At 35.1% G+C, this 27,653-nt stretch overlaps 2 protein-coding genes across 5 annotated transcripts in view; both read right to left on the bottom strand.

Moving 5' to 3' along the window:
* Positions 1-9,944, bottom strand: part of grm2b (glutamate receptor, metabotropic 2b) — a 29,049-nt gene extending 19,105 nt beyond the window's left edge. For 2 of the 4 annotated variants that reach the window (XM_065240962.1, XM_065240959.2), the window contains exons 1-2: positions 9,574-9,944; positions 342-947 (exon numbers count right to left, since the gene is read on the bottom strand). In XM_065240962.1, the coding sequence (XP_065097034.1) occupies positions 342-839 (498 nt within the window). In that variant the 5' untranslated portion in view covers positions 840-947; positions 9,574-9,944. The other 2 variants (XM_065240961.2, XM_065240960.2) reach the window with 2 other exon arrangements.
* Positions 9,945-13,164: 3,220 nt separating this feature from the next.
* The window catches only part of tex264b (testis expressed 264, ER-phagy receptor b), a 59,842-nt gene continuing 45,353 nt past the window's right edge, over positions 13,165-27,653 (bottom strand). The window contains exons 3-4 of the mRNA XM_073811827.1: positions 25,780-25,948; positions 13,165-14,171 (exon numbers count right to left, since the gene is read on the bottom strand). Of these exons, the coding sequence (XP_073667928.1) occupies positions 13,873-14,171; positions 25,780-25,948 (468 nt within the window). The 3' untranslated portion in view covers positions 13,165-13,872. The remainder of the gene's footprint in view (positions 14,172-25,779; positions 25,949-27,653) is intronic.

Raw genomic sequence — 27,653 nt, 5'->3', positions numbered from 1 at the left:
AAGGTGTGGGAACCCTGAACCACCCAGCACTTTTAAATTACAACCCAAGGGGCTGGATTCATCCCTTTTTGACCTGATGCTGGTGCTGCATGTGAACTTTGGGTCTCATTTCATAGTCATGTATATGTAAGAATGCAAATCGAAACTTTTTTTAGGTAAAAATAGATGAAAAAAAAAAGTGTTTTTATCCCTTAAATCAGTCCCTGGTGGTTTATGCTGGTTTCCCATCTTTGCCAATCTTGTGTTTGGTAGGAAACCAAATTTGCCAACTACTCAATGTATTCATTGGGTTTTCATATTTGGGTTAAATAGTTTTTTAAAATAATTTAAATCTATCTTACCTGTATCGAGACATCACTATATGATCCTCCAATCACCCCAGAGATGGCCAGAGGGACTTCATCCGGCACAGGGTTTGACCCATCCGGACAGATGAACCCTGGCTGATGCACTTTAGTGAGCGATGCCCTCACGAACTCCAGAGACTGCTCTAGTGCATACGTGTCCTTCGAGCAGGTGTCCAGTATATGCGCTCCCAGCTTTAAGCCAGGCAGGATGCGGTTGTCCTGGTTAATTTCATCCAAAGCCAACAGCATGGCCTCCAGCCTCTGGATGCCCCGCTCTTCGTTTATCTTACCACAATCCTCCGTTCCCTCGCCTTTCTCGTGCACTGGAAACAACCCTCCGATCACCAGATCTCCATCTATGATGATCTCCCTCTTTGAACCGCTCAGGGTTGGGGTGTACCTGGGGCTCAGTTGGGCCATGGGAATTAAGAGGAACAGGATCCATAATAACATAGAAGTCCGGGTGTGAGGCTCTGCTGTAACCACGGCCATGTCAGGGTTTACGAAGAACGTTTGTAGCTACCCTGTGCGTTTTACTCGGTTGAGATGTTAACTAGTTCTGCCTTTGGTTGTAGACGCATTTCGGTATCTTCCTCGCACCTGAAAGAACAGATATGAATTGATCTCAATGATGATATTGCTTAGCAAGAATAAAACCATATAGCAACATTCAACCTGATTGAAGCAAGCATTTCAAAGTGAGCTGGAGTTTTTAGCTTTATTAATTCAGATACATCAATAACTCCCACCGACAACATATTATTCTCAAGGTGCCAAAGGTGATGGATATCATCTGTTGGTTATGAAAAATTACAACCTGAGGGAAAGAGGATGAAAAGATGAAGCGATAAATAATTTCAGCTGATAGAGTAATTCTTCTTAACCATAAATCACACAGACTTTGAGCTTTCATCTTTATTCAGCAATCTCTTTCATTTGTCTTCTACACAGTTTGTGTGGTGATATTTATAAGAGGATACTTAGGTTATGTACACAGGTTTATGTATCACATCCTACACATGATTGGTGACTTGATAAACTAGTGTGTCCACTTTTATGGCTTCATTTTGTGGTATTTTTTTGCATGAACCTTCATCTTTTAGCTCTTAAGATTAACCCTTAAAAAACAATGAAAGTCAGATGTGCGATCTCTCAAATGTGTTCAAATCTTGAACATCTTAAGACTACTGTTTTGTTTAGTATTCCTAAAGAAGAATTCACAACTGGATTTAAACTGCATGTATTAACTTTATTGTCATGATGCAATGGGGTTGTTAAAGGGGACCTCAACTATAAAAACTTGTATGTTTTAATACTTTATATTTGCCTTTTACTACTAAAATTAATTGAGAGAAACGCATAAAAATGTAGTCATTACTTAAAAAATCCAAACATGTAATACTGATTTTAAGCTGTGGGGGCCGCCATCATGTCTCACGCATATGTTTTGGTGTTGTGTAAGGGTTTTTTTGCGAAATATTACTACAGTTTACTATTGTAAATACTGTGGTTTTTATGTGAGAATGTTATACTCTCAATTCCCGCCTCTTTACATCTGAGATCATCTTTATTTTGATAATCTCTTATTTGTAAGTTTTCTGTATCGTTCATCATTCACCTCAAAAAATGATTTTCAAGAAAAAAAATTCTTAGTATTTTTATATTGTTTTCAGTAAAAATATACAAAAATTCTTAAATTAAGATGCTTTACACTGCAAAAAAATACTTTCTTTCTTAGTATTTTTGTCTTGTTTTTAATAGAAATATCTAAAAATTCTTAAATTAAGATGTTTTTTCTTGATGAGCAAAACGACCTAAGTAAATAAGTCTAGTTTTAAGACAAATAATATACAATTTAAGTGAAATTGTCCTTAAAACAAGCTAAATTATCTGCCAATGGGGTAAGAAAAAAACTGTGAAATAAGATTTCTTTTTTTCTTAAACACTTAATTCAAGTAAATTTTGCTTACCCCATTGGCAGATATTTTTGCTTGTTTTAAGCATAAATTCACTTAAATTGTATATTTTTTGTCTAAAAACTAGTATTATTTTCTTGGGTCATTTTGCTCATCAAGAAAATACATCTTGATTTAAGAGTTTTTAGATATTTCTACTGAAAACAAGACAAAAAATTAAGAAAGTAATTTTTTGTAGTGTATCTTGATGAGCAAAATGGCCCAAGAAAATAAGTCTAGTTTTTAGGCCAAAAATATCAAATCTAAGTGATTTTGTGCATAAATCAAGCAAAGAAAAGTTAATTAAAACTATGACATTTGTATTGTTTTAATTTCACATTCATATAGCTAATCACAGTGTTAATCTATTAACCCCTACATGTTTATAGACCCTTTTTTTTTTAAAGTTCTTGAAGTTGGTTCAAGTAAAAAAAATCCCAACCTCAAGAATCTAAAACATAATATTCTAGGTTATTTTATTATTTAAAATATAAACAATAGTCATTATAGTGCTTACAAAGACAAGCACCATTATGATAAAATCTAACCTTTCTCTGAATTTGTGCAATTTCTTGTTTGGTTTCGTATCTCATCGTGCCCTCATCTAATTGCCGGGCCCATATAAGCGCTTTTAAATGACCAACTGTATTACAAAAACAAATAAATGGTATGTTACGGATGTAAATTGCTAATACTCTGCCATTTTATTGCCTTGGATATAGTGATGAATGCGTTAATTTGTAAGGGAAATTTTTCTGAGACACCCGAAAACATAACCCAGTGCCTGCTGGCTAAATTCACCTGTAAGTTATAAAAAATGTCATTTGAGATTTAATTTTAGATAAAGTACTTCTATTCCTTGTGTTTCCCTCCTGTATCCCCACGGCTGGAGTAATGAAGCAACATCTTCACGTTTATTAGGGTTCTCTTCCTTAACTTCTGTTACCATGGAAACAAGAAAAAGTGGGTGGGTTGGGGTGGCAAGCTGATGGGATGAAGATGTGTACATGCATTCCTATTAATACCCGATCTGTTATTATATAGGAATTAAAATGAATTGGGGGAGTTTATGTTTGCTAGTCTTGGCTAAATAAATACAAACATAAATGAATCAATTGCTGAAATTACAGTAAGATTAAATCAGATCAAATAGCATAGCTTAGATCATTTGGCCTTTCAAGATCAATGAGAATTTGAGATTAATACATTTATACAGACGTTCATACTTTGAGCACAGTTAGTACACTCTTAAAAACACAGGTAAGGTTCCTCATGCAGATGCCATGGAAGAACCATTTTTAGTTCCCCAAAGAACCATTCAAGGTTCTGAAGTAAAATATTTTTTCTTACCTTTTTATAGTAAGAAACTTTTTTCAAAGCCAAGAACCTTTTGAAACAGAAAAGTTCTTCTGAGGTATTGATTAGATCTCTGCAGAAACCATAAAGGAGACTTGTGGAAGTACCAGGATGTTTTTTTTGGAAGACACATAGCAAATAACTTTGGCAAAAAAATCAATTTGATCTCCATTTGAAACAAATATGTTAATGACATCTAATTTAACATCTCATGTTTGATACATTGACACGCTGCTTTGATTTAAATAGGGGTTGTTTTTATGAAGTCGTTTTGCTCATCTTGGTATCCTAATACGGGTTAAATATGATCTCAAGTTGGCATGTGATTTTAGAAGTTTTTGTAGTGTTGACCACACTACAAAGACTAATCATAGCTTTTCTCCATAACAATGGAAGAACTATGAGCCCTATATGGGTGATTCTTGCGAAATAAGACTTATAAGGTGTCATGAAACATTTTGATAAAGTAAATGCAAAGTAAGAGTATCAAAATAAGAAGCATACAGTTACAAACATCTCTTCATGTACTATTTTTTGACACATGATTTCAAATGACGTCATACACACCAATTTTTTTTTCACATTTAAGGAGAAAATTTTCATTTTCACAACATGTCCATGACTGGATTTGGGTTCTTTGACATGGAAATATTTATAATTTAAAAATAAGCTTCAGTGCATGTTATACTATAAACATTTACAGTAAAGAAACATGTGGTATTTGGTGATCATTGGTAAAAGTAGAGACAACAATAAGGAATATAAATGTGTCCAAGACCAATTTTCTCATCCTCCGCAACAATTTTCAATTATTGTTTAAGCCCTCAAGGAACTAATATTTTCAAAAAAAAAAAACTTGTTGGAAGGGACATAATTGACTGTGACACTCAAGATGGCTACCAGGTAAGCAGTTCTTATTTTTTCTCTCCAGATAAAAGTTGAAATTTTGTTTGTCGTAGTACCTAGACAACTTTTTAGTTCTCATTACCGAAACATGAGTTTGTAAATGCATATATTTAATGTAATATCATGTTGCGGTAATGATCATTTTTGATAATGATAATCTAAAAAATGTAAATAATTCTATAGGAAATATTTTTTAAATCCCCTAAAAATAATGTTTATAGTAAGTTCAGACCTTAATCTTATATGTGCAAAAAAAATGGCTTCAGTGGCTTTTTAAAGAAATCTGATGCTGGACACCTTTTTAAGTCTGGATTTCGTGAGAATCACCCATATATATTCACTTGACAAGAGAAACAAATTGAGATAATGGAACGTCCACAGCCATAAACCAGGTGTGTAGATCTGGACTGGGAAAAAACAACAGTATTTACATTTATGCATTTGGCAGATGCTTTTATGCGACTTACAGGGCATTCAATGTACACATTTTTTATCAGTATGAGAGAGAGTAATGCAATTCTCTATCAATTGAACTACAGCGCTTCCTGATAAAGATAAAACTGTTAACTGAAGAGTTATAGAGATGAGTCATCATTAGTGTGCTCTTAAACAAGACATTTTAACCAAGGTTATTCGAGGGACACGGTGCCTGCAATCAGTGTACAATAACTCAGACGGGAAGTAAAGCATCCGTAAAGTGACAAGCGATAGAAATATAGGAGAGTTATTTCAGTTTAAAGTCTGTGTAAAGTGATATTAAATATGTGTTCACAGAGTTTGTCTGAGCGGTCCCAGCAAGCAAATTGGGTAAAACAAGGCAAAATTTGGACTGTCAGTAAAATAGACGTCTATCCATAGCCCAAGAATAGACAATGCGTATACATTTAGAACAAATAAAAGCAAACACCTTGAACACCCGTTGACTTCGCTTACCTGTACATTATGAAATATAGTACTTCTCAAAGATATTTTGGCAAAAACGGCATGTTGCCAAATTCAAGGTTGTTTAGGGTAGAAGTGGGATACTCATTGATAGACTATATTGGTCTATGGCTGTCTCGGTTTTTGCTTGCTGAGGTCTCTTGTTTAGACCACCAGAGATGTTCTTGCTGTCTCTCGCCCGTCTCTTTCAATGAGGTGTTTCTAAATCTGGTTGTCATAAACAAATGACTTCCGTCCACTCCAGTAACTGATGAGAAGGATGACATGAACTTTACTGCTTCGCTTCAATTGGTAGTCACTGCCGAAAATCACTCATCATTTGCATGAAGTTAAACTTTTCTTTACTTTCTTGTGTCGCTGGACACGCCCATCCAGTCGCCAACGATCACTTTCACTCGTGTTGCCCGAAGTCGGCAAGCTTTTATTACAATTGAGATTGCGTCGCTCTACTACTGCTAGTATCTAGGGGTCTGAATAGGGCGTTGAATGGATGCACTTGACCGTGTTAGGGGCGGGGCCATTCTCGATGGCTCCAGTGAGTCATCGAGCCACTGTTTTAGCACCGCCCAAATAAAGCCCAATTTATAGTCGTGCGTATACTACGCCGTAGCTACGCCATAGGTTATCCGTAGCCTGTGCGTAGCTCTGTGTAGCCTGACGTGCATCTCGCAAAATTTTTAACCGTTCGTCTGTTCTACGCGGACCGCAGCGCTGTAATTGGTCTACCAGAACCCCTCCCGTCAGGTAAAAAATTTGCGTCATAGGTATTTGATTAATTCTTATAATTTAAAGGAAAAAATTATTTTATAAAAAAATGTTTAACTATGTTCTTACCTCAGTTTAAATTAATTAATACATACCTATCTTTTTTCAATGCGTGCACTTTTAATCTTTGTACAGTGCTTATTGAATGTGTTCGCATTTAGCCTAGCCCCATTCATTCCTATGGCTCCAAACAAAAGTTTTATTTTGTGCCACCATACTTACTCGTGTAACTACTCAGAAGTGTTTGATGGCTTCTAAATTCATCCCTTTTTGGATCCTAAGGAATGAATGGGGCTAGGCTAAATGCTAACACTTTCACAACTCCCTGTACTAAGATTCAAAGTGACAGTGAAAAAAGATATGTATGTATTAATTCGTCTAAGTTGAGGTAAGAACATAGTAAAATACTGAAAAACTGTGTTTTCCTTTAAAATTAATTAATTTAAGTATGAAAAAAATATTTGATTAATTTAAAAATATTTATTTATATCGTCACAAGGTACTTGGTGAAATTAAAGCTCATCAATGTATTTCATTATCGTTTAATAAAAGACGTCCAACGTACATCCATCATTTAGCTTAACTTCAACAAGTTTGATACATTAGTATTGTACATTTTATTCTTGATAACTTGGTAATTGTATTAAATGTTCAGATCTGGTGGAGGAATAATCATTTTTTATCAGTCTGATAATTATGATTAATGGGCTTAATGTTGTTTTTTCTGTATAATCCGATTGCAGAGAGCATCACACGGTTTTATCAAGACCAAAGAACCCCAGGCCATTAAATATCCAAAGATAAATATCCAACCAAGGGAAAGCCTTGAAATAATTTAGTTAGTGAGCTTATGGGGGAAAGTTCCCTTGATCCTCTCTGTTAGGCAGCATTTATGTATACTAAGAGACCAGATGGGAGTTTTTGCAGTCTGGGCTCATCGTCAATTTTAAATATGACTGCTTAGAAGGAACGATATGTAATACCTACAGACCAATCGACATGAATACCAATAAACATCAGCTCGTCTAAATATAATCAATTCTACATTGCCCTCTATTACTCACACACACATGCACAGGTTTGTTTCAACACACAATTAAACCAGTCCTGTTTCCTTTGTCACTTTGGTTTCATTGATAACTTCTGGAGCTCAGCCAGAGCAGTTGAATGGCTTGGTAAAGTTGCCAAGGATGAAGCATTCACAGACATGGAGCAAATTAACTATGAGATGTTTATCTCAGCACGTCCAATCAGCTTCGCTCTATGGGTTGCTATGGATGCTTTACACTATTCAGATTCAAAGTGTCAGCGGATGAACAGAACGAGAGCGCTAACATTTACAAGTTCTCATGACAGCAAAATGGCACTTAAATGGGTGAATTGTGAAAGATGTTGAAAAGAGCAGAGCGAGTTAATAATAATTGTGTGTATGAATATGATCATTCATGAAAACCCAGCATTGTTCGTCTTTGGCAGGAGACAGGTGTGGACTTGGATTATTATGTATGTAAGATTGAAAAATAGTGAAACGCTAGAAAATGTATCTCATTCATTCATTTCATTATGGATGACTTACAAAATGTAATATAAGTAATAATAATATTAATAAGTCTAAAAAAAATTAAAAAAGTTTATCTAAAATATTACACATGGGGACACCGGGATAAAAAAACAAATACAGGTTGGATTTTAAAGGGGTAGTTCACCCAAAAATTAAAATTCTGTCATTTTCTCGCTCTCATGTTGTTACAAACCTGAATAAATTTATTTTTTTGTGATGAACAAAAAGGAAGATATTTGAGGAATGTTTGTAACCAAACCGATTATGAGCCCCATTCACTGCATTGTAGTTAAAAAAAATACTATTTGAGTGAATAGGGCTCATGAACGGTTTGGTTTCATCCCTTAAAAATATCTTCCTTCGTGTTCATCAAAACAAAGCGATTTATACAGGTTTGTAACAACATGAGAGCGAGTAAATGATGACAGAATTTTCATTTTGGGGTGAACTATCCCTTGAAACTTAAGTTGACTTAGATTTTGAGTAGCCTAGAAAACATTTTATAATGCGTGACCCGTCTGTGAAATCCAGACTAAAGTCTCAATCAAATTTTAAGGAGCATCAAAGTTTGATTTCAGTCATTGATTTTACACTGATCGCAATCCTAGTCAATATTAAAGGGTTATTATCAATATGTGACCCTTGACCACAAAACCAGTTATAGTAGCACGGGTGTATTTGTAGCAATAGCCAACAATACATTGTATGGGTCAAAATGATCTTTTTTTTAATGCAAAAAAACAAAAAACTAAAAAACATTGGGATATTAAGTTAAGATCATGTTTCATAAAGATTTAGCTATCAATAGTAATATCATAAGATTGCTATCATTAGTAATGTGTGTTGCTAAAAGGACATTATTTTGACAACTTTAAAGGTTATTGCAGATGTTAGTTGTATATTTGCCAAATATTGTCCTATATCATACATTAATGGAAAATTTATCTACTCTTATGTCTGGTTTTGTGGTCCAGGGTCTCACATAAAGGTTATAACATATGTTTTCACAGAATGCCTACTTTACATTATATAGGATGATTTTACGTAGAAGACTGTAAATCACAAAATATATGACTTAAGGTGTTTTTTTACAAACTGGGTCACATATTATATTATTATACTGTATGGTTATATGAGCAGTGTGTATATAAGCATATATTACATTTTGACACTCTAAATAACACCATGATGAGATGCAATATTTGCATTATAAAAAAACTATCTATAAGTTCTGATACTTTTCGTGCATTTCGTTAATTGTAATGTAGCCTATATCTAGTGAATGACAGCTTGATTGGTAAGGATGATCATGTCGTCATTCATAATTCTTTTGTGCTAAACTGTCAAGCGTGCATTTTTAGCAATAAAAATGCGTTACTGTCGTGTTGTACCCCATTTACACTCAAGAAATGCCAATGGTTATATTGCATTTATATAATAAACACTTAGCATGTAATTTAGCATGCAAATGATATGTTAAAAGTTGTTGCTTTTGTGTATGCAACGTGCGCGCAAACGCACGCACAAAAGCCAATGCATGCGCGTGTAAATAACAATGCATGCTTTCTTACCTGTGATGCATTTACCTGACAGAATGAAACAACTCGTTCTGACTGCTCAAAGTAGTTTTTGTTTCTACAAAATCACCGTGCATGCACACGTTCCCACAGGTGTAAAAGCGTGTGTTGTGTTTGGTCCGTCCTTGGTGCTGAAACTGATCCTGAGATGATGAAGCTCTTACCTGTGCACAGCGGGATCTGTTTGAAGTGATGGATGCTTTCTTATTAATGGCAACTTGCAGAAGCGCGAACCCTCCAGACCTTCTTCAGACCACATGAGTCCATTTAATGGTCAGTTGGGTGTTGTCTCAGGGTTTGGTAAGACTTCGGTCCAAACACCTGTCATCGTGAGAGCTTTAATAAACTCTAACGAATTCTCCACGGTCTTCCGGTCACGACTCTCTCGTACTGAAACTTAGTTTTATTGAACAACTCGCAAGAACAACAAATTGTGTCTCTTTTGATAGGATTTTATCATTTAAATTTAAGTAATGGTTGTTGCTTTGCAATGCGCGCCGGGTCCGCGCTCCATCCATACGCGAGGTTCTGTTGCGCATCAGTGCATCTCTCTCTCTCTCTCTCTCTCTCTCTCTCTCTCTCTCTCTCTCTCTCTCTCTCTCTCTCTCTCTCTCTCTCTCTCTCTCTCTCTCTCTCTCTCTGCATGATTGTGTCCTTACAATATTGCTAAAGCATTATACAGAAAGCATAAACACAATAAAATTCACAATAACAACATACTAAAAGTTTGAATAAAAATGCTACAGTATTTATACATATTTATAAATTGTATATATAATTATAATTTTTTTAAAATATTAAATTGCTTTCTCCCACCCATACTGAAAAAAAAAGATAAGACCAGTTTAAGCAGGTAAGCTGGTGTATTTTGGTCAATTTTTAAGATGGTCTAGCTTTGCCAGGCTGGGAGGACCAGCTTAAACCAGCTACTGCCACCTTAAACCAGCTAAAACCAGCAACTAACTTATGCTGGTCTTAGCTGGATTTCTTATTACTAGACTTATACTTATATATACTTATATTTATATATATAAAGCGCTATATAAATGTAACAAATTATTAATTATGATTATACATTGATCCATGTTGACCCAGGATCATTTTAGCCCTGTTTAATGTACAGTAATATAGGTTATTGTTTCATATCTCACATCGTAGATACTTTAAGCCGAGTTAATATATATGGATAGTCAGGTTCTTAAATTTAATAAGCAAACATTGAGACATTTTTGATTATTGGTTTGATTACAATGAAACAAAAGGGTTAATGCTGCTGTAATGCAAAAATGTAATGTTAATTGCATGTTTAATGCATCACAATGGAAATGTTGAATCCCGCCCTCTTGCTGATTTTGATACACGGGGTGGAGCCCAAACCGAAAAGACTTCAGCATGCATGAATAGCTTCATCATTAAAACAGCACAGCAATATATGAACAAATGAAAACTTCAAACACCTTCCCCCTGACAACACAACGGATGTATGGATCAGTATGCAAGCATGCAGTGCTTTAGGTCTAAAGGGCTGTGTTAAGACCCCTCAAGTGCCCTCAAAATCCGATTCTCAACCAATTAAAGCCAAATCAGGAGGGGAGGGGGGTTGGTCAACACAGGAATGAGGATTTCTGATGGGAGCACAAAGCTTTCCTTGTCTTCCACACATACAGTAGTTTAGATATTTTCAGAGGACATTGTAGAGGACTGCACATGCAGTAATTATTAGGGCAACAAACAATTGCAATGTGTCATATAATAGCCATCTCTAACACAAAAGGACCAATTTTCTCTCAAACAAAAAGTCTGCTGAATATTGTGTAATGGCAGAGAGGAAGGTGACAAACAGGCTGAAGTTTTAAGGAGTGCAGGGATGCTCGGATATGAATATTACAGATTGCTCCAAACTTTTTTGCCCTTATGCAACTGGTCATTTGTGAAATATCGTAAAAAATCTGAAAGCTGTGCTTAGGTAAAAAAAGATGATGCAACATCTTGAAAAACCTTCCATTGTTATGCTAAGTGACAAGTTTGCGATGCATTCATGCTGAAATAACATCTATTTGTTACAGTCCGAGTTGAAGCGTTGAGAAGTTGATTCAATAGGTCAGTCGTAAAAATTGAGCCAAGCATTAGAAACTGTGCTTTGATTTATAATGCTTCAGGATCTAATTTTCGATTCTGTTCAGGTTTGGATCAAAAAGTCGCTCTCTCAGTAGATCAGACAGTTGTTTTTAACAACAAAGAATGATGCACAGACACCATAATACAGAGAGAGAGAGGTAGTTTGTGTTTGTCTGGAGGGAAACCTAAAGAAATAAGACATCAAAGTGTCTCAACAACCATGCTTTATTGGAAATGGTTGATGTATCAGAACAAGAAAATGATCAACAAGGTGTGTGGATGTTGTTTAAGCTCTAGGCAGTGAAGAAATCGAATAACGGTGTAATGTAAACATGGCTGATATAACTTCTCCTACTGTTAATACCAACTTGCACCCACAGGCAACTTCTGATAGTAACTCATTTGACTTCCATAATGTGATGTAAGTGAAAAGGACTATTTAATATTGTGTTGCAGTCCCACCCGTTTTTAATTTAGTGGACATTCATGACATTTGTAAAACACCAACACCAACAACCAGCCCTGTTAAAACACTTTATTAAGTTGATCAACAACTAGTAAAACAAATCGTTACGAATTAAAACATTTTAAACACAAAGATATCAAGTCTGTCAGGTGTGAAGAATACAAACAGAAAATCTTTCAAGGGTAAACATCAATGTCAGCACATCAACTGAGACTCGCAGTTGCTTCTTTATAAAAATGAAAAATACCAAAACATGTCAAAAACGTCAGTGGAGCTTCTTAATATCAAACTGAAAACATGTCAACATTCAACGTATAGAAAATACTACAGCAACATACTACACTGATCATCAAGTGTAATTTGTATTAATAGAGAAAAATTAATGGAAATACCATTTATATAATACAACACATAAAACAGTTATGTGCTCTAAACTAAGGATGCATAACGAATAATCGCGATTAATCTATAGCAGAATAAAAGTTTTTGTTTACATCATACAGTATATGTGTGTGAACTGTGTATAATAATTATATTGCATGTATAATTTGAAGAAAAAAAGATATATTTAGATATTAAGTATTTATATTTATATATAATATAAATTATACATAAATATACACATGTATATACACATGTAAACATTACTTAAATATATACATGCATGTGTGTGCATTTATCTATACAGTTATTATACACAGTTCACACACATAATGATGTACACAAAAACGTTTATTCTGCTAACGATTAATCGCGATTAATCTATAGCAGAATAAAAGTTTTTGTTTACATCATATGTGTGTGTGAACTGTGTATAATAATTATGTATATATAAATATGCACACATGCATGTATAATTTTAAGGAAAAATATAGATTTATAAATCAAGTATTTATATTTATATATAATATAAATTATACATAAATATACAAATGTCTATACACATGTTAACATTTCTTAAATATATATATATATATATATATATATATATATATATATATATATATATATATATATATATATATATATATATATATATATATATATATATATATATATATATATATATATATATATATATATATATATATATATATATATATTCATGTGTGTGCATTTATCTATACAAAGTTATACACAGTTCACACACACACATATATGATGTAAACGAAAACTTTTATACTGTTATAGATTAATCGGGATTAATTGTTATGCATCCCTACTCTAAACACTTCAAATGCAAACAATAAAAAACAAACAAACAAACAACAAGTGTTTGAAATCTGCTAACTTCTCCCACGGCAATGTCAGATTCTGCATGGTGCAAATATAGATTTCGTTTGTCTAGGAACATATGGTCTTGATAAATACTATTCAAGTCACATAAATCTTCAATTTCTGGAGTTTCGTTGGGTGCACATTAGTGATTATTGAAGGATAAAGAATGTGCAGAAAGAAAATAACACATCGGTCTTACGGGTAAATAACTGTAAGATGAACATAACGGTACATTCGCAAACACATTAAATTATAAAAGGATGCTATAGTTTAACTTCATCATTATTTCAATTAGTTACAAACAAACAACAACTAATTTACCATTGCAATACTAATAAGGGAGCTCTAAAAATAAGAATGCTTTTCAAGAAATCCAGGTTACCTGACTTGTTATTTTTTGTTTTATTTTTACAGGCACAATTATATACCTGTTAATATCCTTCAGGATACGCAGCAGTGTTATCTTTACAGCTTTAATTGTGTCAATTTGTCAAAAGCAGCACCTTTAAAAGAAAAGCTAACCCAAATGTAACAATTCTGGGTTCACTATTCCTTTAAAGCCTATAATTAATTCCCCCCAAATTCCCTTTATGCATCACTATCACTCTTCCTCAACCATCATTTCTCTGTCCTGACCCTGCAGGTTGTTTTTGCTGTCTCCTGTGAGGAGTGGAGGGGTGTGATCACACCTCACCGTCCTGTCTGGCTCAAGGTCCAGATCCTCGTAGGAGGAGATGCTGGAGGTGTCGTCGCTCCTCTCCGCGTGGTCGCGATCATACTCCCGGTGTCTGTCTCCATCTCCCTGCGAGCTAGACGGCGTGCTGGACGGAGCAGGTGAGACGTCTCGACTTTCAGGAGGCAGACGGCTCGTGGAGCTGCGCTCGCTGTGGGAGTCGGCACCTGTTTACACACACACACAAACACAGTTAAGGTGATTCATTTTGTCGTGGTGTCACAGGGTGCAAGCAGCACCTTCACTAATGAAGCATCTCCTGTACGGCTGCCGCAATAAAGCCTATGAAACATTTAGTAGCTTTCTCGCCCCCGAATTGCTTCTCATTTTAGATCGAAGGAAAGACGCTTGATTCTTTCGGTTTGATCAGGTCGCTTCTGCAACGGTGATTCTTGTTAAATGTTTGCACTAAATCTGATTCACTGCATTGAACAGCTATAATCTTCCGGTCCTTGAAAAGGAAAAATGTGATGGACTGACTTTTCAAAATGACTACCATAATTCTAGAGGTTTTTGGGTGCACTGTGATATGGATTGGGGTCTTCCAGGTCCTTTCTTAGTGGCATACTGGCCTAAATCAAATATGATTTTCTGATTCCTATGTAAGTTTCTCACTTAACTGTGTACTTGTTTTATAATCCACCATGCAAATCTTTTCAGATGAATCCTAGCACTCAAACAAACAGAATTAGGTTGCAGGGACTGGACATAGCGCAAATGTGCATATCGCAATATGCACATAGTAATGGTTTGCAATAACTGAATGATTGTAATACTTCACAAAGTTTTATAGAGTCAAATTTTGAGCAGAGTAACTCCATAATATGAAACACGTATGTTGGTTAAAGGTGCATTGTTACTTTTAGAAAGACAGAAATGTTACTTGACAGAAATGCAATTTAATCTACATAACTATATTATTAGTGGTGTATAAACACCTTACATAATAAAATAAGGGGCCCTATCTTGAACCCAGCGCAATTGACTTTGTCAGTGACGCATGTATCATTCGTATTTTGCACCGGTGCACAGCGGGTTTTTCCCTCCACAGACGCAAGTCGGCAAACTAGGGAATGAACTTGCGCTCCCGGGGCGGTTCAGCGCAAAAAAGGAGGCGTGTTGTGGCACAAACCATCTCTGATGCTATTTTGCAGTTTCAAAAAACAATTGCGCCACTGACCAAAAAAAAACTAATGCAAGTAACGATTAAAATATTTTCATAACTTTGTTGTGTGGCTGTATTACGTTTATTTGATGTAAATAATAATTAAAATATTTTCATAAGAAACCTTAATGTATATGAACTTGATTTGTAAGTGTACTTAGGGGTTGGACCTTGCTTGCGTTTCTTGGGTCCGATTTCAAAGCCCCCAAACCCTTTCAGCGGTGAGGGTGGACGCAGTGATGTCCTCTGCTGGTGTCAGGTCATGTGTAGAGGCAGATCCACCTCCCGTTACACGGCGTGCCCGACTTATGCTGGCAAGCTTGGGATTCCCCCGTCTCCTGACATCATTGTAGCGCTTGGCGCAACGATGGGGATGCCAGCTGATGAGACAATTGTGGCTATTTCCTCTCACGCCTGTTTAACCAACGCTGATTTGGGCGGGTTTCTCTCATCCCCATACAAAACAACTTCTCTGTCTTTGACTGCTCTTACAAGAACGTTGGTCTCCTCGGCTGTGAACCGCTCCTGGCGTGCGCCTGGTAAATCCGTCATAATAATAGCAACCTGCCATGGAACTTGCGCCCATGCATTTAAAGGGAATGTTGGATAGCGTTCTGATTGGTTTATTTTAAGTTACGCCCAAACCACACCTATGAATAATAAACCTACTTCAGACCAACCCCTTATTGATTTGCGCCTGGCGCAAGAGTTATTTCTCCGGCCGGGAAAATAGCAACAGCGCCCAAGATCCGCCCACAAAGTCACTTGCGCTTTGCGCTTTGCACTTGCGTTTCAGATCATTAAAATAGAGCCCATATTGTTTTTATTACCTTAGAATGAGCCGTTTTTATCTACATACACCGTGGGTCCCCTTACATTAAAGTGACCGTCATGTTTCTACAGTAACCCTAACGGACAAACTGTCATACAAGCATGTTTCGTCTATGTTGTCTCAAATAACGACATGTTTGTCCTGTGGCAGCTACCGTAGCTTCTTATTGCGTTTCGAAATTCAGATCAGTTGCAGTTCGCAATCTCACCACTAATGTCGCTAAAAACCCATATTGTACCTTTAAATGATTTTTAGTCTTAAAATATATATTATTATATTAAAATGTTCAATTTACAAACTTAAAGCAACAGAGTATCGCATATCATGTATTGCAATATTAAGAAAGTTTTTATTGCATATTGCATTTTTTTTTTGTCTTTCCCCGCCATTGACAAGTTATCTCGTCAATTAAGAGAAAACATTTGCATGAAAAAAACATGTTCCATCCTGATGAGTTTTTATGGTTATCTGTGATACCGCAATTATCCACTAAATACCCAATTTATGAAAAAAATTAAGCAAAAAATTATTTATTAATTTTACACTCCGTGTATGTTTTGATAATCGCTCTGAATCTGATCTATAACAAACTTCATTCACAAAAATGCAATTATTTCAGCTTTTGGCTAAAAACTTTAATTTTTGAAGAAAAATACCCATATTTAAGAGTTTATAAGCAGAGGAAAAATATAGATTGGATTAAACTTTTATTGTTTTAAACCAGAGGGTCTGTTTTTTATTTGATATATTTGTATGTTTATATATTTTTTAGAAAATTTTATTGGAAGGCATTTTATAAAACCTTTGTGAAATTCACAAAAAAATGCTAGCGGGCAACTTTTATTTTTATACGGCTGGCAAGGAAAGAGTTAAAAACTTTACATAATGAGCTTTATTGTTTTTATTACTTTAGAATAATACTTTTACATTTATCAGGTCATTAGTTTAAAAGAGTGAATTAATTTAGGCAAACCTGTACACACACAGACAGTAATTGGACGACACGAGAAAACAGATTGAGAGAGATTCCAGACACCCATAAACAATGTGTGTGTGTGTGTGTGTGTGTGTGTGTGTTTGTGTAAAGGAGACCCAACATGCTAACACTCAGCGTGTCAGAGTGACAAACACATCAGTACCTCCTGCGTCTCAGCTGTTTTTCTGCCTATGTCAGTGTTTTAAAGATGCAGGGAAGTTTTGTGTGTCTATTAGTTAGCCGTCAGTTGGTTTTTCTGCCTTCTGCTCTTCTTGTCAGCATTGCATTTTTGTAGGACAGATCTGACGAAGAGCTGACGAGAAGAGTGTATAAGAGAGAGAGAGAGAGGATAAGGAGATTGGGCTCTATTGCCATCTCTGTTTAGAATATAATCATATAATCAATATAATAGAATATAATACTTTAATAATCCCAGTCTCTTTTATTTCTACTGTTATGTAAAGCTGCTCTGAAACAATGTAACATTGTAAAAAAGTGCTATAATACATTTTAAAAATGGTTTTTGAATTCAGTTGCATCCATATTTAACAATATATCAAAAACGTATCTTATAAACCAGAGGTTGGGTCAAACATAAATATATCTGAAGAACAGAGAGAAACAGTACTGAATGTTAATAATAAATATATAGTTAATTATTTTTGTTGATGATTTCAAACTCACCTGCATGGTTAAATGGGTACACTGTAAAAAATAAAAAGTTGACTTAACTTAAATTTTCAAGGCAACTTGCTGCACAGCTTTTTTGAGTTTACTCAACTCTTGGATGATGTAGTTCACCTAACTCAATTTACTGACTGTCAACTTACACCAAAAAGTTGAACCAACTTAAACTGATTAGGTAATAAACAAATTTCTATGTTTACTCAACTAGTGGCTAAGTTGGGTAAAGAGTAATTTAATATATCCAAATTTAACTAATCTACATGTTTTGAACTGTGGGAGTGTACACAGAAAGGTCTCATAAACAAAGTCTTTGTCTGACTTAAGAGAGACCTTTTTGCCGTGAGGCAACAACGATGCGCGCTAACTCATTGTGCTGCCCTCTACACTGAACACACACTTCTCAATCATGGTAACAATGAACAAACATAATTCTTTAAAAATTACTCTAAATACAACATATAACTAACATTAACAACATAAATAAATGCAGCAAACATTAAAACAGTCATCTTTTTTAGTAAATATTAACCAAAGAAGTGAACATGTTGCAATGCATGCTGGGAACCATTCCGACCATAGTTTTTTTTTAAATTGCTTGTTCAGATTACTCAGTTTGGCAAGTTGGGTGAACGAATTGGACAAAAACTTATACATCTAAGTCCAGTCAACAAAATAATATTTGTTAGCTGAATGATTATGCTCTTTTCATTCAGTGAACACAAAATAATCAATTGACGCCCTTCAACAAAGAAATCTTTGTTCAAGTTACTTAATGTTCTTTGTTGAATGAACATTTTAAAGTTGGATTTTTTACAGTGTAATGCCTTTACCATATTTGACTAAAACATTTGTTTTTATGTGCTATAAATCACACTTCCACTATTTGTGCATTTACAAATTTTTGTTTGGCCTATGTCATCTTAATATATTGTATAATATTATTGCCGAGTCCATAGAGTTTACAGTTACAACTAGAAAATGCATTTCCGGATGAACTGCAAAAGTGTGCTTGCTCTGTTGCGCCGATTTAGTTGCTTATCTTGTGCATCCTCACATTGGAGTCCTACAAAGTTTGGTTTCAATACATGAAAGGGTTCTTGAGATATGAAGGACTTCTTGTTTTGGCGACTATGCCGCAGATTTCGTTTGGGCTGTGACAGGCAAACGCTTCTGAAAATCAAAAATCCTTCTAACTTTTGTGAGGCTTGGTCCAAGGATCATGTACGTCCAGTTTGTGAAGTTCGGACAAAATTTGTGACCTGTGTTTTTTTTTTGGTTTTCTGTTTAATCCAATATGGCGAAAGAACGACATGGATCCATGATGTCATATCCTCAAGTAACTTAGACCAGCACTGCCCGAAAGTTTTAAAGTTTGAACGGGGTCTTTGGGTCAAACGGCCTAGTCGCAGGAGCTGGCCAAAAATTAGGGCGGAATAATCATAATAATAATAATAAAACATTATTTTGCAAGCACACTTAATTAAAAAGATGGACCAATATAAAATTTTTCCACTGACTCCAATAGCCGATTATTTAGACTGATATCTGCCGATACCAATAGTTTGGTTCTTATATTAACTTGCATTAACTAAATTCTGAAGATGACATTTTCTGAATGTTGTTCATTCATAAATTATAATGACCATTAATATTGAACATTAAGCTAGTGATTTTTCTTTACATTTTCTATACACAGAGCTCAAATTCATTGCATTTTCCTGTTCTCTTTTGATTGACTCAAAAAAATGATTCAAGCCCTTCTTCGACATGACACATTAAAATTGTGTTCAATAAATGTAAAATACCTCATTAAGAGAAATAAGTATATATATTTAATTAGTATAACACAAAATAAATATGTACAATAATTTATTGATTTCTTTTTAATTGCGTTAACACAATTAGTTTGAGTTTGGGTTCTGAAAAAAGAGAATTTCCCAGCATGCTTTGCATGCAACTGCTTTTGGAAAGTCATTTTTTAAATTAAGTGTTATTTTATGCATTTTTAGGTAAAGAGAAAGACTTAATAGTGTTTAATGTCCATTTATCTTATTGATTTAGAAGCGTTTGTGTTATATTTTTTCAAATTGTTTGGTTACCATCGTGCAGAAGAGTGGCGCTTGTGGTTAGGTTGTGAATGTGACATATTTCTCCCAATGAGTATTAACAGTGTTAATGCCTGTTTGGAGATCAGTCTCTTCTCAAATGCTCATCCAAAGTATCATATGCTATTATTATTAGCATGCTAACATGTGCTTATGCTTATTACTATGATATAAAAATGTTATATATAAAATAACAGATTTGAGTTCTTCAGACTACATTACATTGAGTTATTCAAAATACGCTAAATTGAGTTATTCAGACTACACTAAATTGAGTTGAGGCAACTAATTGAGTATTGCCATTTACTTTAAATTGAGTTGGACCAACTCAATATATTTTAATTGTGTAAAGCAGTTTTTTATGAGTTAGGGGTACACATTCATATTGGATGCACTGTTAACCCAGAAATTGTCTTTACTCAAACAATCAAGGAAAAATCATTAATATTTTCTGTTTTGAAGCCAAAGCTTAAATTGATTTGTTGATTTAACTGTTAACCTTACAAAATCTATTAAACTAAAACATTCAAGTAAAATGAACTTAAAATTATTAGTTCATGTTGTGAGGAATACCCATAATCCTTTGCGCCTGAATATTTTTATTATTTTCTGCTTTTTCACAAATTAAAAACTGATAAGAACTTTCTGTACTCAAATATTTGTTAATAAAATGTCATATAGGTTCAAGCTCTTATATTATTGATGTTGTTTTGTTGTAAATTATAATTTTGTGAAGTCACCGTTCAGGTGATCAGTGTTTCCTTACATGAACCCTGTTCAGAACATTTTATTGTATTTCTCTCCACAGTACTGACAATGTATGTCAAAACACATTTTTTGTGTGTTTCTGTGGAGAATCACGTTTATTCAATGACTGACTTAAAGTCAGTCATTAATTTTTGTTATAAAACCATTTATAACATCAAAAGTAATACAAAGTGATAAAAACTAAAGTTATATGCAATGGGTTTCCTCACACATAATGTCATCGAATCTGGGTTAAGAGTGCAGGAATATTGGAAGAAATTAAAACATTAAGTACATTAAACTTAAAATTAATTGTTATTTCAACCAGGCAAAATTAACTTTTTTAGGGCAACGAGTTTCCATAAATGTTTTAGGTTCAATCAACCTGTATGGGCTTACAGTGTGGAAATCCTGCCCACAATTTTATTGAGTTAATCCAATGAATCATTTTTTTGAGGTGTATCAGCTGTTTTTAAACTATCGGTCGATTAGCCAATAGTGTGAAAAACTGCTTTTATGGACCAATACCGATTGGCCAATATATCTTTAGTAACAATAATAATGTACATGTATACATGTATGAATGTTTCATTTATTATTATTTTGATAAAATGTTTAATAACAATTTAAAGCTCAATGTAAAATCTAAAGATCTAACGGATTTAGCACACATTGGTCTTACCATTTAAATCATTTTATTACACGGCTCTCTGGAATGCTTGATTCTGATTGGTCAGTTGAGACATTTGCAGGTTCGTTCTTTTCAAATAATAACCGCTCCAAAATAACAACGCATAGCCAGACTACTTGCACGAGTAAAATCGCTCCGCGCCAATAAAGATCAATAAAGATTACTGTCTTGTGACAAACACTGGACAACCACGACAAGACACAGAGAGCTTACTGAGACTGAACTTGACAAAATAGAGCATGACAGCTACGAAGCCAACACACAAAAAAATACAGAATGGGCATTAAAACTTCTCAAAGACTGGCTAAAAGAGAAAAAATGGAGACAAGTATGAAGCAGAGGATCTTAATAAGGTATTACGATCATTTTATGCATCTGTGCAAAGTTTCGCGGAAGGATAAAAATGTTAATTTAAAACAAATATGCCATAAAATGTTTCAAATTCATATTCATGTCCAGTTTTTTTTCTTATGTGGCAAGTAGCCGTGTAATAAGCGGGATAATGTAGAGGCAGCCGGTAGTTATTGGGAAATAAGCCCCTTCAGTGTGATACGGCTGCCTCTACATTATCCCTAACATATGCCACTTATTGTTTTTAAGCAGTGAACAGCATCTTTCATACAGAACAGATGTTTAAATGTTAAATGCTTAAATCTGAACAGACAGAGGTCAGTATTATAAAGGTTCAGCAAAATAAAGTTCTTCTCACAGCATGACAACTAAAAAACTTGATGACATTATTAGATATGCGTAGCTTAACATGAGCTTAAATTATTCTTTATAAATCATTGCACTTTATCTCCGAAAGCAATTATAATACATGCAAATCTATTAAAATTTAACTATGATATATCACTTCAGATTTTGACGCCGAACATCTGCTTGACTGAAAGTACTTAATAGATGAAGCATTAAAAGCACCCATCTGTTCTTTAAAAATACTTCAGCAAAAATCACTAACGCTTCATCACCTCTTCATCAACTGAAATGTTTTTGGGATCTGCTTAAATACTCCTGGTGTTGAGAAAGACTTTGTTAGACAGACCAAACTGATGAAGTCTTTAATCAAGACACAATCACAAAAGAAATGTCCTTTCCCAGTCAAAGGCTTAAATTAGCAGCAGGGCCAAAAATAAAGTTTTGCTGGAGGGTGAATTGAGAAAGTCATAAATATTTCTTACCAGACTTGAAACTGTATTTTGCATTTAATTTATTTTTTATTAAAAAACTGTTTTTGTCCCTTAGCTGTTTTTTTCCTAATGATGCAGTCCATCTCACTTTACCTCTTAACAAAATATGAAGATTCTGTTACAAACATTTTCATTTTTTGCAGACTTTCATATCTTAAATACTTTTTACTCATTTTTATGTGATAACTTTTTTGCTTTCAAAATCCTAAAACTTTCTGTTTACTGTATGTCCAGGTTAAAATGCTGAAACTCTTGGGGCCCTATTGTAACAATCTAAGCGCATTGCTAAAGCGCACGGTCTAAATGGGCGTGTCCGATGTCACTTTTGCTAATTTAACAACGGGAAAAATTGTTTGTGCGCCGAGTACACGGTCATATTATCCCAATGAGTAATGGGTGTGTTTTGGGCGTAGCATGCAATAAACCAATGAGACTCTCACCCCCTTTAAAAGACAGTTGCGCTGGCGCTATGTCTAATCCCTATTTAGATGACGGACTTTGTAAACTAAAAAAATTTAAGCGGAAGAAAAAGAAGACCCCCAGTTTAAGAATAGTGTTTAAAAAATGTGTTGTTTTCATTTTAATTAAAATTTTAATTTTTTGGATTAAAACCTTTAAAAGCCTTTTTCTTTCAGTCATAGAAGTAGCAGGCTTTTAATTGCTGTAAATGTATTAATATCCTCCATAATCATTGTTCTGTCATAAAATTATTTGCAAATATGCAAGAAAAGGTTTGTACTCTAAAAATACAAATAAGAGATAAAGAATTTACAAACGCGCAGAGAGCCGAAGCGTTTCAGCACTCGGACAGCTCGAGTCATCATATACAATACAATTAAAAAAGCATTTAAAAATAGATGCATTTGTTTAAAGCAAAGCATTTATTTACCATGCTACAGGTGAAGCTGCTCTTTACGCCTCATAATCAGTCCTCGTTTATGTTCAAGAGACTCAATAATAATCTTTTACATTCAATCCTTTAATCTTTCATATTTAAAAGCGTTTTTGTGCTGCTGCTCATTCATGTATATGATAAGCAAACCTGCGTTGTTGTCCCGTTTTTTAGACGCATATTACTAACGCGCTCTTTAAATGACAAAAAACATATTGCGCCATTGACTTAAGACTTTAGAGCAGGTTTTTGTTGGTCAATGGCGTAGTCTATTTTAGTTGCCTCAAAATAGCAACACGCCAACCATGCACCTGAACACACCTCATTTTCAGACCAGAACGCCCATGGGCGCAAAATTGGGCACAAATGCAGTTGCTATTTAAACAACGTGGCGCTAAACGTGAAAACGATAATTGCGCAGGTTGAAACTAGTAAAAGACACCTGCGTTGCGCATTGCGCTGCATTGCACCGGGTGTATGATAGAGCCCTTGGACTTTAAACCCTAAATTTGAAGGCATTCTAGACAAACCTCTGATAGTAAATATGTCCAAAATTTTCAAAAATGAGTCCCAGTTGATTGTAAAAGTATTTGATCCTAAAATTTCTAGTCAACTGCAACTAACTAGCGTAATTATTTACTTGGTTTTAGCCCTTGGTGAATGTTCATTTCTCACATAGTTTCCGTAAAAGATTTGCGCAAAATCTTAATGTAGATAAAACTATTGCGAAATGACAGCATTTTCATTAACTGATGTTATGCGACTAAAACTGCATAATTTTGTTCTATATAAGTCAATCCAAAAAATATGGGACGGGTGCGTTTGACTTTATAAGACGCTGTGCAGACCATTGAAATACTGCGAGGGCAAAACCGCCTCACCCAAGCTGTGAGTATTTGCGAAATGGACGTGTTTCCATTGGATGCATTTTTATTTGCCATTTCAATTTGAAGGGTGATGGAAACGTGTCTACCGTCTGCATGCTCTGCTGAAGAGGAAATATATATGGTATATTACCTTCGATTAGATTTATGCATTTAGCAAAAGTGAGAAGAAACAATAAAGCGATATGTCATAAAGAAGCAATAGTATGAGAAATGCCAAGCAGAAATGTTTGGACAACCTGGCCTGTTTTAATGCTTTTGGATTGGTTGGTTTTTCTGGTCTACCCAAAAATCGAACCAAAAAAATTAAAGCTGTTCTTCCAAGACTCGAATGAAGAGAGAACAGCAGGAACAGCACATGCCGTAAAACATATTAAATTTAACACCCCATCAGGACACAACAAACCACCAGATCTGAAATCGGACACATGGGGCTTCAAATGTGTCCTTTAATCTTCCGTCATCTCTGCTTTAATCTTCTCTCCCGTCATATATTATAGTTATTATCATGTGTTTATATCAGGGTAGAAGACTAACAGGTGGAACTCACTAGAACTCACACAGGACAGCTGGTGTGGACAACACATCCCCCAGGTCACCAGCAGCTCACCCGTGTTTCATTTTGTTCAGCAGTACCCCTAGGCTTTGGTCTGACCAGAGCAATGAGCCGTACATACACATACACACACAGATTATGTCTCATTATCAGCAGAACAGGTGTAGGAGATTGTGGAGTTCAGCTAATGTGACACATCCTCATCAAAACTCCATAAGGTGGTGATTAAAGCCAATTAAACCACCTTTCTGCTAAAACACACTACGTATTAAAGTGCACCTATTTCATTGCTAAAAAAAAATTGTGTTTTTGGTTTATGGTTAAAAAAACTAATTATTTTCCACATACCGTACATTTTTGTAGCGCAAGATTTCAAAATCTTTCTGAAACGCACGGATTTGAAAAGCTCTGTGTCCCTGATTGGCCAGCTAATCTGTACGTTGTGATTGGCCTGAATACCTCTGATGTCAGCCAGAAATGTGACACTCCATGGCTGTGAGTGAAAGCGGGAGAATTATGATAATGTCGGTCTTTACTACATCACCAATCCCAGGAAGTAAACTGTTGCCTACAATCCGTGTGTTTTCCGTGTGTTTGTTGTAGTAAAAAAAAAAAGATTTACATTGTAGACGATAACTCGCGTCATCATTTACTTTGGGGGTTGTACCTTTTGCGTATCGTTATCATGCACTAATACACACTTACACACCAAAGGAAATGTTTGGTCTTGCGTCCAAAGATAGCCTACGATAGTTTTCTGACAGTGTCAGAAATTCAGCATGATTACCGCACAGTGTGTTTGCTGCTACGACCTGCGTACTGGTATTTGTTTAACACTAGCGCATGCTGGTGACGTTGCGCTAACGTGTGACGCAGCCGCCGCAGGTTCCATGTCATCACCGTACAGTCTACCTGCTTGTCGTACCCAAGTTTAAACGATCCATGTCCACAGTGTGATAAGGTTATGATCTTATAGTAGTGCAAAAATCCTGCAATGTACTCCAGACTTTAAATTATGAGTTTGTGGCCATTATTTAGTAGATATTTTACCTGTTATGTCTGTCCTTCTGTCTTCTTCCGAATCTTTTTCCAGTAACCATCTCTGAGGCTCTCTGACCTCAGGAACATAGAAATCTCCTTGCCGGGCCAATGGACTCATATAGTGGATCAATCCCCCTCTGTAAATCTCTAGAAATGGATGTGCGCACAACTTCCTTACCTAGAGACAAAGAAAAAAACACATACTTAATTAACCATTACATATATCAGAAACCCTGTTTTTTATATATATTAACCTTAAAGCCCCCCTTAAAAAGGTTCTGAAAGGTTTCTCGCAGTAATGTCGTCATAGACTGTAAAAAAGATTGGTAACGTGTAGGGGTGTGACGAGACACGACGATATTTTTACACTTTTTTTTAAAAAATCCTCAATGATAAAATAAATGAATAAGAAACTGAAATCATGTCATTTTTAAAAGTTTTAACTAATCAAGGACTGTCCCTAACAATTATTTTGCTATCTGATAATGAAATAATTTGTTATTTTTGGGTAATAAAATATACCCAAGAGAGCAGTAGCCTTTAAAATTACATAATAACAAAGATGCAATAATAAATGGTTCAAAAATAAAGTATTAAGACCAAGTTACATTAAACAACATTATATTAACAAACATATTACATTTGTGTCCTATAAATAAAAAGCATTATGTAGGTATTATAAGAAATGCCTGCAGGGGGCGATAGTGGACTCTTCTCGCAGACGCTATGTTCACTTTCACTTTCAACGGAGAGAAACGCTTATTTTTAGCCAAACAATGTTTAAACCCATTTGAATATTTAATATATGTCCATTTCTTTGCAATTGAAATGATACAGTTTTGAGCAAGAACATGCAGACATTAAATCATGTAAACTCTGAATGAGGGTTTAATCTGCTGAGACTTCACATCTGACACGGATCAACAGACAAACACAACATGTCTCAGACTTCACACGAGTTCACAAATGAACATTATTGGAAACCCAAACAAAAAAGCAAACGCTGTAAAATACAAATATAATGCATGCACTGTAAAAGGTTCAAACAGAAAGCTGATTCCTCCGGAGGTCGCATATGCAGGCTGCATACGTCATCAAGGTTTATTTCAGTTAATTATCTGAGCATTACATTCGCAAGTCGTGAGCATATTACAAGTTGCGATTAACTAAATAATTAGTAAACTTTATAATTGTTAATATTCTCTAATAAGACAGTCTTTATGAAGTAAATGCAGTTTAAAAATGCGACCTCCGAAGGATGCAGTCTTTTATTTGAGAAACGGCCAGCATTTCACCTCCACAAGAAATCTCGCGAGACACATTTAATCTCGCGAGATCTCGTCACACCCCTAGTAACGTGTCAACATAGGCTTACATTGTAAAAAAAATGAAGTCAAAGTATCTCAAAAATGGTCGCTCACATCTCATGCTAGGTTTTGCACCAGCCGCGGTAGAGGTGTCAAGCGCGAGTGATTTCAATGTGAAGACACGTTGACGCGCTTCTGGAGGTCTCGTAGACCGAATGAGGCGTTTAGCGCTGCGCGGTAAATTCTTGCTTTTTCTGCGCATCTACTTCGCTCTAAATACGCAAATACATTTAAAATGTTCAAGCGGCAAACTAGACGTGGTAGACATGATTTTGACACCTCAAACGCGGCTGGTGTAAACGCAGCATCACACCGATAACGTCCCATTTTCTCACAAATCAAGCAATCACACCCCTTTATAATAGAATCTAATATAGGTGTGCCTCATAGATCTTGAAAAGTGATCGCCCCCTGGTGGCTGGCTGCGGTACAAGCCCCGCCCTCTCCATGCAAACGAACTGGCTCTAAATAAAAATATTATTTACACTTCCAATAAAATATTCCGAAAGATGGTTT

This window comes from Paramisgurnus dabryanus, chromosome 14 (assembly GCF_030506205.2).
Source record: "Paramisgurnus dabryanus chromosome 14, PD_genome_1.1, whole genome shotgun sequence".
Classification (NCBI taxonomy): Eukaryota; Metazoa; Chordata; class Actinopteri; order Cypriniformes; family Cobitidae; genus Paramisgurnus; species Paramisgurnus dabryanus.
The sequence above is the reverse complement of the archived record's forward strand: the minus strand, read 5'-3'. Positions and strand labels throughout refer to the sequence as shown.